Source organism: Propithecus coquereli, unplaced genomic scaffold (assembly GCF_000956105.1).
Source record: "Propithecus coquereli isolate 6110/MARCELLA unplaced genomic scaffold, Pcoq_1.0 Scaffold193, whole genome shotgun sequence".
Taxonomy (NCBI): domain Eukaryota; kingdom Metazoa; phylum Chordata; class Mammalia; order Primates; family Indriidae; genus Propithecus; species Propithecus coquereli.
In genome coordinates this window covers 3001087-3014301 of record NW_012144190.1, presented here as the reverse complement: position 1 = coordinate 3014301, position 13215 = coordinate 3001087, and the positions used below count along the sequence as shown (strand labels likewise).

The 13215-nt window shown below is 58.6% G+C and overlaps 4 protein-coding genes across 4 annotated transcripts in view; 1 reads left to right on the top strand and 3 right to left on the bottom strand.

Moving 5' to 3' along the window:
* The window catches only part of RUVBL2 (RuvB-like AAA ATPase 2), a 20991-nt gene extending 16527 nt beyond the window's left edge, over positions 1-4464 (top strand). Inside the window, exons 8-14 of the mRNA XM_012643028.1 lie at positions 340-463; positions 813-907; positions 1009-1127; positions 3124-3243; positions 3665-3794; positions 4112-4226; positions 4357-4464. Coding sequence (XP_012498482.1) covers positions 340-463; positions 813-907; positions 1009-1127; positions 3124-3243; positions 3665-3794; positions 4112-4226; positions 4357-4382 — 729 coding nt within the window. The 3' untranslated portion in view covers positions 4383-4464. The remainder of the gene's footprint in view (positions 1-339; positions 464-812; positions 908-1008; positions 1128-3123; positions 3244-3664; positions 3795-4111; positions 4227-4356) is intronic.
* A 74-nt stretch (positions 4465-4538) lies between these two features.
* Positions 4539-5637, bottom strand: LOC105809276 (lutropin subunit beta-like). The gene is given in 4 exon segments (XM_012643027.1): positions 4539-4631; positions 4633-4854; positions 5137-5304; positions 5623-5637. Coding segments are annotated over 4 exon segments (498 nt in total).
* A 916-nt stretch (positions 5638-6553) lies between these two features.
* LOC105809275 lies at positions 6554-8533 on the bottom strand. The gene is made up of 4 exons (XM_012643026.1): positions 8410-8533; positions 8221-8309; positions 6807-6899; positions 6554-6760 (listed from the first exon to the last, which is right to left on the bottom strand). The coding sequence occupies exons 1-4, from the start codon at positions 8531-8533 to the stop codon at positions 6554-6556; spliced, it is 513 nt and encodes a 170-aa protein (XP_012498480.1).
* A 2614-nt stretch (positions 8534-11147) lies between these two features.
* Positions 11148-12924, bottom strand: NTF4 (neurotrophin 4). The gene is made up of 2 exons (XM_012643190.1): positions 12797-12924; positions 11148-12039 (listed from the first exon to the last, which is right to left on the bottom strand). The coding sequence occupies exon 2, from the start codon at positions 12025-12027 to the stop codon at positions 11395-11397; it is 633 nt and encodes a 210-aa protein (XP_012498644.1). The 5' UTR covers positions 12028-12039; positions 12797-12924; the 3' UTR covers positions 11148-11394.
* Positions 12925-13215: the final 291 nt, after the last annotated feature.

Sequence of the window (13215 nt, the reverse complement as noted above, 5' to 3'; positions counted from 1 at the left end):
GCTAATTTTTTCTATATATTTTTAGTTGTCCAGATAATTTCTTTCTAATTTTTTTAGTAGAGACGGGGTCTCGCTCTTGCTCAGGCTGGTCTCGAACTCCTGAGCTCAAACAATCCTGCCTCGGCCTCCCAGAGAGCTAGGATTACAGGCGTGAGCCACCGCACCCGGCCATACCCCTAGTCTTGACTACCTTTTGGGCCTGAGGTTTTGGGATGACCACATCTGGCCTCCCATCCCCATTCCAGGGGGCTCCAATCTCCCCCAGAGAGAGACAGGCCTGTGGAGCCGCCCTTCATGCCCTCTCTACCCTTGCGTCTACCCCGTCCCTCGGCCCCACAGACCAAGTTTGTGCAGTGCCCAGATGGGGAGCTCCAGAAGCGCAAAGAGGTGGTGCACACCGTGTCCCTGCATGAGATCGACGTCATCAACTCCCGCACCCAGGGCTTCCTGGCTCTCTTCTCAGGTGAAGCCCTTCCCTCCCTGTCCCCTCCTGCCCTGCGCCACCCCCAGGCCTGGCAGCTCTCCTCAGGTTGTCTCCCTGACAGCCTGTGAGTTTAGTTTATCCCTACCCTACCATTGCTGTTGAGTCCCTCCCTCAGGTCGTGTGATGGGGGTCCCTGCCCCCACTCCCCACTGGGTCCTCTGCTGCTGTTCCTCCTCTCTCAGGACGTTTCAGACTCCCCGGCCCTCCTGTCGCGTGCCCTCCTTCCTCTGTCCCTGGTATCCCATCTTTCTCTTATCTTCGGCCACTCTCCAGCCCTAGACTTCTGTCTCCTCTCTGACTTCCCCGATGCCGCCTGTGCCTCCCACAGGTGACACCGGGGAGATCAAGTCAGAAGTCCGAGAACAGATCAATGCCAAGGTGGCTGAGTGGCGTGAGGAGGGCAAGGCAGAGATCATCCCTGGGGTGAGCACCCAGGACACGGCCGGGGCAGGTGGCGGGGTGGGGGGCAGACTGGGAGGAGGGGTGTGGGCGGCGAGTCTGACACATGCCCCAATGGCTCCCAGGTGCTGTTCATTGACGAGGTCCACATGCTGGACATTGAGAGCTTCTCCTTCCTCAACCGGGCCCTGGAGAGTGACATGGCACCTGTCCTCATCATGGCCACTAACCGCGGCATCACACGGTGAGCCGGCTGCAGGGGGAACAGGGAGCATTTGTTGAGCACCTCGTTAGGTAGTATGCTGTGACTGTCGTGGCTCAGACACGTGCTTGTCCCTTAAACAAGGTAGGAGGGCAGGCATCTCTGCTCCACAAGGATGCCCAGGGCCCGTGCTCTTTCTGTCTCGTTGCTCCTGCAGCTCCTAAGGCTGCGGTTCCTAGACTGTGTGCCACAGCACCCCAGGGCGCTGCAGGAAACTCACGGGTGCTGTGGGATGATTTTTAATTTTGAGGGAAGCACAGTGACATGTCTTAGATACTACATAAGCCACTACAGTTGTTAAGTCACTTAGACCAAACTATTTAATCGGTGGAGCTCTCAGTGTTGTTTTTGGCCTAAGGATGGTGTGGAAAAATTCCCGAGACACGAAGGGCACCACGCGCTGATACATGGTGGCCCCTCTCCCCCTGGGAGTTGCGGGCACCCTGCGCCCCGTTGTCCCAGCTGGCTCTCCTGTCCACCTCGTCCACGTTTCAGCTCACATAGAGGGGGGGGATGTGGAAGGCAAGCAGCCCCCATAGGCTGGGATCCCGAGTCTGCTCCCCGCCCTCCACCAGCACTGGCCAGGCACATGGCCATGCCGGGGACTGTCGGCTCCGGCACCGCGCCGGGCGCCGCGGCCGTGGCCCCAGCTGAAACTGGGCAGTGGGGGTGGGTATCATGAAACGCAGGAAGAGTGCATGGCTCCTGGGACAGTGGGCACTTGTCCTACCTCTGTGCTCGGCTCTTTCCCTGGGTGAGTTCCTGGGACCCTCAGAAGTAGCTCAGGAGGTAGATACTGTCTTGGGCCCCATTTTACAGATCAGGACAGCAAGGCCTAGTGACTTGCTCAAGGCCACATGTCTAGAAGGTGGCAGTTCCAGAATTTCATCTTGGAATGGCTGGGCATTGGAACAGACACCCAGAGGTGACAGAGTTTGCAGCCGGTGCAGATCAGGGTGTGGGGCTGCCAGGGCCACCTGCGAGGAGGAACAGGTGCAGGCAGTCCTCGTCGTCTGCAGATGCTGTATTTGTGAATCTGCCTACTCGCTAACATTTATTTGTAATCCCCAAATAAATATTTGCACCACTAATTCGAGTCATCTGATGCGCACATTCCCAGCTGAGGTTGAACGAGGTGATGCTCTTCCTGCTTTTTTCAGCTCTCTTGCTGTAAACAAAGCATTCTTTTTGTGATCTATTTGGTGCTACATTTGTCATTTTTTTTTTTTTTTTGTGACTAAATTGTCAAGAGACATTTTAGTGCTGAAATGCTGTCTGGTATTCCTAAGTGCAAGAAGGTGATGATGTGCCTTTTGGGAGAAAATACATGTGTTGGAGATGGATGCTTCGTTCAGGCATAAGTTACAGTGCTGTCGATATCAGCCCGGTGTTGGTGAATGAACAATATATACTAAATAAGGTGTCTTTAAACGGAAGCACACTTAAACCAAAGTTATATATTGATTGATGAAAATGTTGTGACCAGAGGATTGAAGGAACTTCACCCTGTGTTCTTTCAGGAGCAATGGCTAAGGATTGGTGAATCCAGTGTTTGCAGCAGCTTTAGAACCTAACTACTATGAATAACAGGCATTGACTGTAGCTCCTAGCGCCCACCGAGTGCCAGTCCTGGGCTGGCCCTGGTGCAGGAGGGAACAAGGCAGACACAGTCCCTTCCCTTGTGCAGCTTTGTGTTGAGCAGAAAATGGGACCTTGATCCAGTAATCCTGGACATAGATATCTGGGCAAAGCCAGCCCCGGCTCTGCGTGAGGGTGCCCTCGGGGGATTGACGCAGCTGGGGAAGGCTGCGTAGGAGGTGACGTCAGGAGGTGATGGGAGCCGTGGGCTGAAGGTTACATGGCATTTGGGCCAGTGAGTGGGTCGTGGTGGGGGGAGGTGGGAGTACTCGAGTAGAGGGAACAGAGAGCTGGGTTCTGGGAGCATCGCCCTGACAGCCCTCCCTTCTGCCTCTCGCAGCATCCGGGGCACCAGCTACCAGAGCCCCCACGGCATCCCCATCGACCTGTTGGACCGGCTGCTCATTGTCTCCACTGCTCCCTACAGCGAGAAGGACACGAAGCAGATCCTCCGCATCCGGTACGGGCAGGACCAGGCTGTGCACCTGAGAGGCAGGGCTGGTGTCCACCCAGTTTGACAAATGGGACATTGAGGTCTGGGGGTGTGTGTGACTGGCCCAAGGTCACTGGGCCTGCAAGAAGAGAGGGCTGAGCTGGGCATCCAGGTAGTGGCCTCTGATCTGGAGGTGGGGGGGGCGCTGTGGGGAAAGGAGGGGAGGTACCGGTGACTGGGTTGGGGAACAGGGCCCTGGGTGGGGGTCAGGAAGCCTAGGTTTCAGGTCCAGCCTGTCCCTGCCCTTGCCTCAGTGGCTCTTCCAGCTTCAGCATTCTGTGGTTCTGAGCCTCAGACTCCATGCATTCCTGAGGAGGAGGACCGGGGGTGCTGCAGCCACTTCCTCAGCTGTCCCAGCCGAGCCACCCTCTGTCCCACCTGCCTGCAGGTGCGAGGAGGAAGACGTAGAGATGAGCGAGGACGCCTACACAGTGCTGACCCGCATCGGGCTGGAGACCTCGCTGCGCTACGCCATCCAGCTCATCACGGCCGCCAGCCTGGTGTGCAGGAAACGCAAGGTCAGCCGTGGGGTAGCGTTTACACAGGCAGGGGATTTTCGTCCCTCTCGTTTGCTTCTGTGTGGCCTGGCCTGGCCTGGCTATAGTGAGTGCTCAGTAGATACCGGCTGACTGCAGCTAGATGCTGTAAAGTCCATTTTACAGATCAGGAAACTGGTGACTGAGGCAGGATTTGAACCTATGAGATCTGACCTAGAATCCCTGCCCTTGTCTGCCACCCTCTGCTGCCTGGAGTGTGGAGGTGGCGTGGGCTGGGGTCCGGGTGCAGTGGGTTTCACAGAGAGGGTCCCCACTCAGGACTGACCGTCCCCCACCAGGGCACAGAGGTGCAGGTAGATGACATCAAGCGGGTCTACTCACTCTTTCTGGACGAGTCCCGCTCCACTCAATACATGAAGGAGTACCAGGACGCCTTCCTCTTCAACGAGCTCAGTGAGTGTCCCCACCCGTGCCTTGCACTCTAAGTGTCACCCGCAGTGGGAGGAGTAGGGAGCTTGGCCCAGAAAGCTCAGGTCGTGCCCTCTGGACCACACGGACCACATGGCCTCCTTTCTCTCCGCAGAAGGTGAAACCATGGACACCTCCTAAGCTGGTTGTCACCCCCCACCACCATCTTATTTTCTACCAGAGTTCCGACACTGTGACTTTGTATAAAATGGTTTTGAAGTTGAACCCATTTTGTGTGTGTGTGTTGTCGCCCTGAGCCCCCAGAAAGACACCCCCAGAGTGCAGATAGAGAAGGCTTTATTGGGGAGGTGGGAGGATGGAGCATCTGCTGGCTCCAGAAGTTGGGGGTGGGCGTGGAAGGTTGGGGTCTTTAGAGGAGGAGGAGACTTGGGAGATGGGGGTGGTCGCAGGCAAAGGGTTGGGCTCTGGGACCCCCGCAGTCAGAGCTGCTGAGGCGGCAGGCCCCACAGTGACAGCTGAGGGCCACGGGGAAGGAGACCACGGGGTCCACGCCAGGCGGGCAGCCGGGGAGCCGGATGGAGGCGAAGCGCAGCTCACGGTAGGTGCACACCGGCTGCGGCACGGGGGGCAGGGCGGCTGGCAGCACCCGCACCTGGAGGCCGTGTGGGTGGGGAAAAGGGCATCTGCCTGGGGCCAGGTCCTCACCTGAGCTCCCCAGCTGCCCCCACAGACCCCAGACTCAGGTGTCCAAGGGATCCCTGCACCTTCCCTCCCACGCACCCAATTTCCTAGTCCCTGCCAGGGGGACCAGACCCCTTCCAACCCCACTGCCACCTTCTGTCCTCTGGGTCCGGCCTTTCCACCCTAGCACTGAGGCGGCAGCACCTATTCTCAGGCCAGAAGTGCTGGCCCCTGCCAGCCCCGGGCAGCTCACCATGCTGGGGCAGTAGCCGGCGCAGATGCTGGTGGTGAAGGTGATGCAGATGGGGCAGGCCTCGTTCTCAGCAGCCAGGGTGGCGTTGATGGGCCGGCACAGTGGCCGCAGTGGCCCCCTGGACGCCCACACCCCACCCATGCTCAGCAGCAGCCACAGCAGCAGCCCCTGGGACAAGGCCAGTGCCTCAGGTCCAGCCTGAGACCTCAGCCTTGAGCCCTTACCCTCCCATTCATGAAGACACCACATTCAAGGACCCAGGGACCTGCTGGACATCTTCCATTCTGGACCCCCCCACAGCCCAAGGGACCCCAGACGTCCCATTGCACATACCCACCCTCAGGTACTGCCCCACCTGAAGCCTGCTGGCTGTCACGCCCTTCTAGAAAAGAGGCCTTCTTCACCAGGTTACAGGAGTCTGCCCCTCCTTGTGCCAGTTATGTCCTGGACAGAGGTGGAAGGTGCTCGGGGGCCCTACAGTCTTACCTGGAGCGTCTCCATCCTTGGCGCCTGCCCTACCTCATCTACCTGGCTTTATACCTGTGGGTTGTGGGGGTGGCAAGGCCACTGGGCGGTGGGTGGCAGCATGCAGAGGTAACCTAGACACTAATCCCGCTGGGGGCGAGAGGTGGACAAGGTCAGGGAGGCGCAGGAGGGGCTGAGCGAGCACACCATCCCTCTCCCCTCGGTGGCTGCAGTGCCCAGGGTGAGACGGCAGGATGAAGGTGAGCTCACAGACTCGGTCCCCAGGTCCTAGAGACTAATCCGTGTTGGAGGCACAGGAAGTAGAGTATAGGAAACCTGCCTCTGGCCATGATGAGGGGAGGCTGTAGGACGCTCCTCTAGAAAAGTGTTGGGCTGAAGCCTCAAGCCTATTCCACCTGACACTGAAAGACAGCAGCCGACCCTCTGCCACAGAGCAGCCTCTCAGGAGGGGCGTGGCGTCGGTATTGGCTTCTGCGGGATCCGAGAGGAAGGGGAGCCGTTTGCACACAGATGCTCCCCCAAGAAGGAATTCAGCCTGAGCCCCATCTCCCACCCACACCGAAGCCCCCATAAGCCAGAATGCCAGGAGCTGTCCTGGGAAATGTGTGATTTAAGCTATTTAACTCATTGATTAAGGCAAGCCCTGCCCCGTCTCCCGCAGGGGGCGTGTCCCACCCGCTGGTCCACCACGTCAACGTGCATTTTCTGAGCTTAGTCTCCCCCAAACCTGAAGCAACCGAGTGGGCATGTCCGTTTAGCCACGCCCACAGGTCAATAGACTCGGCGGGCGTGGCCCAAGCTGTTTCGCTCCCGCGTGGTGGGCGGGGCTCCGGACCTCAGCTCCGCCCAGTGTGCCCGGTCGCGGTCCTCCACGCTCGGCTTCGCTCACGGCGGTGTGGGGCGCGTTGGGGGCGGGGCTTGCCCGACTGGCTCAAACCGACGCGGGCTTCGAGCTGCCGTAGCAGGAGTTTTCGGTGCTGTAGGCTTTCGGCACGCTGTAGGTGCCCGGCAGGGGCTTCCAGTGGGGGCCGCCCCAGGGCACCTCCAGCGGGCAGAAACGGTCGAGCTGGCGGAGTGGATGCAGCGGGAGGCTGTAGGACTCCCGAGCCAGAGAGAGGGCCCCGCGGTGCGGCACGGCCTGCGTCACCGGGCGCGCGCGGGGTAGTCGGATCCGTGGCGGGCACGGCGGGAGCCGCGGGCCGTGGCCCCGGACCTGGGGCGTCTCCTTGAAGCTCGAAGTCAACGAGTCCTTGCGAGGATATCCGGACAGCTGGTTCCTGCGGGAGGGCAGCAGGATGGGGAGGACACGGCTGGATCCTCCCGACGGGGTTTAGGTTCAGACCGCGAGTCCCGAGGAGACTGCAGACCCGAACTCTTGCATTTCAAGGCGAGGGCACATTTGCAGGAATTGGGGACCCCTTAGGAAGGACGGGACCAGGGATGCGTAGCCTGGATTCCTGGGACCCTGAGGTACTTAAGGGCCTGGAAGCTGGGGCTTTCGCATCCTTGGGAAGGACTGAGTGCTCAAGTACCGACGGGGGTCCCGCCGCAGGCTTCCCGTCCCTACCGCATTTCCTGAGAGTTAACGCTAAGGACGCCTGGGTGCTCAAAGAGGAAGGGGCTGAGGTCTGAACTTGGCGCTTGCGTGTGCAGGAGCTGAAGGCTGAGACTACTGAGTCACAGGGGAGCCACACCAGGGGGTTCGGCGCCCCACCAGCCCGCACAGGTGCTGTGCAGGAGGGCGGTGCGGAGCGAGGATCCCGGCTCACTTCGGGTAGAAATCCCGGGCCGAGGTGGTCAGATAGAGCTGGTGGAGGTCCAGGACACCCCGGTCGGATATTGTGAACGGCCGGCCTGCCAGCTCGGGGTTCTTCGTCCAAGGGATTAGGGCCTGAGGAGGATTGGGGGAGGAGGGATGAGCAAGAGAAAGGTTTCAAGCCCCCTTCCAAGCCCGGGGTCCCAGACTTCTTCCATCTCAACATCCCTGCTGGACTCGGCCCCTCACGCCCCGCCCCCAGAACCAGAATGCTTCCTGACCAGTCCCCACGCTAGGGTACTTCAGCTTCTTTTCTCAAATCAGAACCCAGCCTCACTCCCGTAAATCCAAACACTCCTGCTGATCAAGGAACTCAAATCCAAGCCCCCAGCCACAAACAAACCCCCGTCCCGCCACTGGAGCTCAGCAGCATTTTGGGCAAAAATTCCACTATACCCCTCCCACCTTCGAACCTGACCCCGTGTCAGAATATTCTAGCTCCGCCTCCGGGGGCAAAGTGTCACCTAGCCTTGTTCCCCGACCTACAGTGGATTGTCTAGCTCCGCACTAGCCTCAGAGCCCGGATTTCGAGTTTGCAGTCCCGCCTCCTGGCCCCGCCTCAAGAAGTCCAAGTCCCTCCCCCACTTTCAGTAACCTCCTGATCCCGCCCCGGACCCTTTAGCCACGCCCCCAACTAAAAATTCCTTCTGGCCCCGCCCCAGACTCTCCCACCTCTGCCCCGTCGCGCCAGCCCTGTCTTCCACTTCGCTACCTGGGAAGGACCCCCACGGTGGTGGTCCGCAAGCTCCGGGGGCTGCGGCCCGACGTGGACGGTGGGGCACTGGTCCAGGCCGGGCCAGCTGGTGTACTGCGCCTTCGTCTCGCTCTGGTGCTTTGTGCGCAGAGGGAGGCGCCAGCCGCGGTGTCTGAGCTGCGGGAAGGCGACCCAGAGACCCAATGTGAGGGCGCAGGTGACTCCAGTGCGGTCCCCAGCCCAGTCCCCCGCGGATTTCGGCATCCCAGGACCTTACCTTTTCTCCTAAATCCTTGATCCCCACAGTCCGCTTGGGGTCCGCAGGCTCTGCGGCCCGGGGCTGCGCATAGGGCCCACCGTAGGTCTTGGGCACGTAAGTTGAGCCGGAGGTCGTCTCCCATCTGCTGATGACCTCGTCGAAAGCCCAGATGTGCGAATCCTTCTGTGCGGCCGGGGGTAGGGGCTCTGCGACCGTGAACTGGGGAGAAGGCCCCAGACTTCAGCTAAAAAGACCCAGGAGTCCGCTCCTCCACCCCCAGCTCTAACCTCTGCCGGTCGGCCCCCAGCCCTTTCCTCTCTCCAATCCCTGACATCCAGGTTCCTGGGCCCCTCCTCTCTCAGACCCAGCACCCCAGGACCCTCCCGCTTCAGACAGGAGCCCAAGCCCCCAAACCCTGCTTCCCTCAGCACCCACGTTTCTGGATCCCCAGGCCCCTCCTTCAGCCTAGGGTCCTCTCACCTGCACGGTGGGCGGGGGAAAGGACGCAGATGGGATAAAGTGGTGGGCAACGCCGCTGCTGGTGAGATGCCAGCTGGGCCAGGATCCAGGCACTTCAGTTCCAGAGATGGGGGACCACGGGGGCCCGTAGCGCAGAGCTAGAGTGCGACCAGCCATGGTCCCACCCCCACCGGAGCCAAGCAGGAGCAGGCTTGTTGTTGCTGTTGCCCCAGGTGACAGAACCCTCCCACCCTGAACCCGGCCAATGAAGGGCCAGCAGGCATGTGGATGAATAGAATGAGAAAGAGACCCAGGAATGGAAGCACAGGGACCCTAAGAGGGGCACGGGAACACAGGGAAACACGGGGAGGGGGTGAAGGCTCAGAGACAGGAGGGCAGAAGAGGAAAGGGAAGTAGAAGTTCAGAGAGAGAGCGTGTTTCAGCGATCTAGAGACCCTGGGGGTGGGGGAGACAGAGACCCAGAGACGAAGCAGCAGAGAGAGGACAGAGATGGGTGTCAGAGGTCAAGACAGATCCCCTCCCAGCACATCAGGAAATCCATGAGGAACGCCCCTTTTCCTACAGGGTCCAAACGCTCTTGGCTGCCTCTTCCCTCTGCCAGGCCTGCCCATCTCGGGGTAATGATTTCCAGACGTTCCTGGGGCTCCCCCAGCCTCCCTGTGTGCTGAAGCAGCCCCGCTGGCTGTCCCGCCTGCCTTCGATTTGGTTGAAAACTCCCACCTGGGTATGGGGTTGGGCGAAGAGGGAGAGACCCACAAAGAAATACACGGGGAAATACTTAGCAAAAAGTGGGACAAGGCCGGCCGCCATGGCTCACACCTGTAGTCCTAGCACTTTGGGAGGCCAAGGCAGGAGGATTGCTTGAGGCCAGGAGTTCAAGATCTGCCTGAGAAACATGGTGAGAACCCGTCTCTACAAAAAATAGGAAAATTAGCCGGGTGTGGTGGCACACCTGTAGTCCCAGCTACTGGGGAGGCTGAGGCAGGAAAATTGCTTGAGCCCAGGAGTTTGAGATTGCAATGGGCTATGATGACGCCACTGCTCTCTAGCCCAGGCAATAGAGCCAGACCTTGTCTAAAAAAAAGGGGGGGGGGGTGTGTGGAAAGAGCTTTGCTGAGTGAGAAAGAAATACAAGAATGGGTAAGAGACAGTGAGCGGGAAACAGACGGGGACAGAAAGGAAACTACTAACCCAGAGACAAAAGACACAGGAAGTTAGAGACAGAAGGAGGTGGCAAAAAGGAGCGACAGTGACAGATCTAAAACAAGGGGGTACAGAAACTGAGGCAGCCAGACCCCACTCTGTCCATGGGTCCAGGATGTGGAGGAGGGGGAAAGGGATGTCTATGTCCTTAGCTGGAAGCTGAACCTAAAAGTGTGTTCGTGTGTGTGTGTGTGTGTGTGTGTGTGTGTGTGTGTGTGTATGTGTGTGTTGGCAACAGGTGTGCGGCAATGGTGCAGTAAAACATGAAGGGGTGCTTGGAGGGTGAGGTCTGTCCCTGACTTACCTTGTCACCTCCTCACCATAAAGAATTTTTGGTGAAGGCCTCTGCCTCCTCAGCCCCCATTCTCTCATCCCACCAGCCCATTCTTCAGACAGGAGAAGCTGAGGCCACCTTCTGTGGCCTGGCCCAGGGTCCCAATGACCTCCCCTCCCCCAATCGAGGCTTCTGGGGCCCTTTCTGCTGGGCTATCAATGTCCAATGACCCCTGATCCTAGCCAGGGGGCAGGCCAATTGGTCAGAATCTCATGTCCCACTCAAGCTGGACAAATTTAAGGTCTATTTCTTTCCCAATGTGGGGTAAAGGTTGGGACGGGAAAGGAGGGGTAGAAACCTGACTCCAGCTCCCTGCCAAGGCTGACCTCTCCAGCATCCTGACCTCTTATGACTCAACGTCACTTGTGCTCCCATTGTGACAACTGGCTCACTCTGACCTCAGAATAAACTATACTAAGCCAACACTCGCCCCCTCTCACCAAGTAAATTTCTCATTTGACCTCCAGCTCCCAGATACTGAGAGGCCTTCTGTGGACCATGTCCTCAAGGTCCTTTGGCTGGTTGCTAGCATGTCCCAGTTTCTATCCTCCCCCACCCACTTCTTGACATATCCCCTCCTTTTTCTTGTCTCCAGGGTGGGCAAAATGGTGTCCTCTAAGATTGAGTGGTCAGCAACTTAAAGCCAAGGGCCTGGGATGGTCAAATCCATGACAGTTGATCTGAGGAGTTATGTATTAGGGCTGATAAACAGATAAACAGTAAACAGTAAATACTGGCCATTATTGTTACCATCATCATTATTATCCTCAAATTCCTCCAGGAGAACTCCTATTCATCCTTCAAAACCTCATTTAGTTTCATCGTCCATCCTGCACAAATTGAGCTCTCAAAATCAGAAAGCTGTGATTTTGTGATCATTTTGACAAGTTCCCAAACTGAGGCCCTTGAAGCAACCAGGCCACCTGTGAGGTCCCTCAGCATCCAGCTCTGTCTGTCTCTGCCTGACCAGTTCCTGGGCATGGGCCTCAAGCCCGGCCAGTCCGGCTGAGGAGTGTGCAGACGCAGGCAGTATCAATTCGAATCCATCGCCAGCCCACACGGCCCTGGGCGTCAGTGGTCAACGCTCGTACATAGGACTGCTTGGCCTTGCACTCGGACACCCAGTGCCTCCGGTCCACACCCCGGCAGCCTCCTCCACCCCCACCTGGGCCACCTTCCTCAGTGCCATCAGCCTTGCAGCGGGTCTCGAAGAAGTACTGGCGGAGGGGACTGCCGCCAGCTGCAGGCACCTCGCCCAGCACCTCCACCTCGCGTCCACGCAAGTCCACAGCTGTCCGGCGATCTGTCACCCAGCCGCTGACGGCATCGCACACGGCCAGCTCGCCCCGGCGACTTGCTGGTGCTGTCTCGCTCACCCCGCGTCGACTGCGGTTGGCTAGGATGCCTGCTGGCTCCCCAAAGGCCCCGGCCTCCAGCAGGAAGAGCAGAGGGGGCCCAGCAGGGGCACCCCTGGACAGGGCTACTCGGGGGGACAGGAGGTCCCATTCAGGGGCTAGAAAAGGGGGCAGTGGTGAGGGTGGGGGGTGGGGCTCCATTGGGACACTGGGGAGGAGGAAGAGGAGGAGGATGGGGAGGGAGCATGAGGGGAGGGGGAGCATCTCTTGGAGCACCTGGAGACAGAGAAGGAGAACAGGGTTAGAGAGGAGGGTAAAAATTTAAGGGGAGACAGAAGTTGGGAACCCTACAGGAGGCCCGATACCAGAACCATGGTGCAGTCCTTGTTCTAGAACCTTGGGGGACCCTATACTTTAGGACATAGTTAATGCCCAACTTCTAGACTAATAATCATTCAACTACTATTACTTAATAGCCAACAAATGGGGAAATACATGAGGCTCAGAGAAGTTGGTTACTTGGACCAGGTTCCACAGCCAGCAAATGGCACAGAGGGACTTAAACTCTGTCTAGGCAACTCCACTCTGCCACCCTGCCTCTACAACCAGAGGAATCCTATGTCCTGTAGCATGGAGGACATTCCAAAAAAATTTTTTTAAGAGATGGGATCTTGCTACATTGCCCAGGCTGGCCTTGCACTCCTGGGCTCAAGCAATCCTTCTGCCTCAGACTCTCAGGTAGTCAGAACCACAGGCATGTGCCACCACACCCAATGACCTTCCAAAATTTTGAGAAAGACCACAATCTGGAATCCTAGGGAGAGCAAATTCAGCTCAAAACTGCCACTAACAAGGCAAGACACTTCCCTTCTCAGGCTGGGCTTCACCTTCCCTGTGTGTGCAATTAACCTGGGGCTGGGAGAGCCTGGTGGGGGTGTGGATGTTGCAGGTTCTCTGCAACATTCTGGAAGCCTGGTGGTCCTGGGAAAGGGAGGCGTGGAGAGGAAGGAGAAGCAGCCAGTGGTTACCTGACCTGTCAGCACCTCCTCCACCTCCGAGCTCTGGGGCTGGGGGCCCCCAGATTCCCGGGGGCCCTTGCGGAGGACACAGGTGGCTCCCTCCTTCCTGACATCTCAGAAGAGAGAGGGGCAACCAGCTGGGGGAAGAAGAGAACAGGCAGGTTGTATAGGCAGCGGCGGAGGGGGCCTCAATCCCAAACGCCCCCTTCCCAGAATTCCTCTGAGAGTGTAGGGTACCAAGAGTCAAGGCCCCGCCCCTTCCCAGAGGCCCCCTTTCTGCCCAGGTGATGGCTTCTGGCTGGGATGGGAAGCAGATGAGGGGAGGAGACGGGAGGAGAGAGGCGGCGGAGGAAGGAGGCTGGGAGAGATGACATCCCCCTCGGCCCATTCATCTCCCAGACAGGGCGGGGGCAGAACCGCCTGGACACCTGGG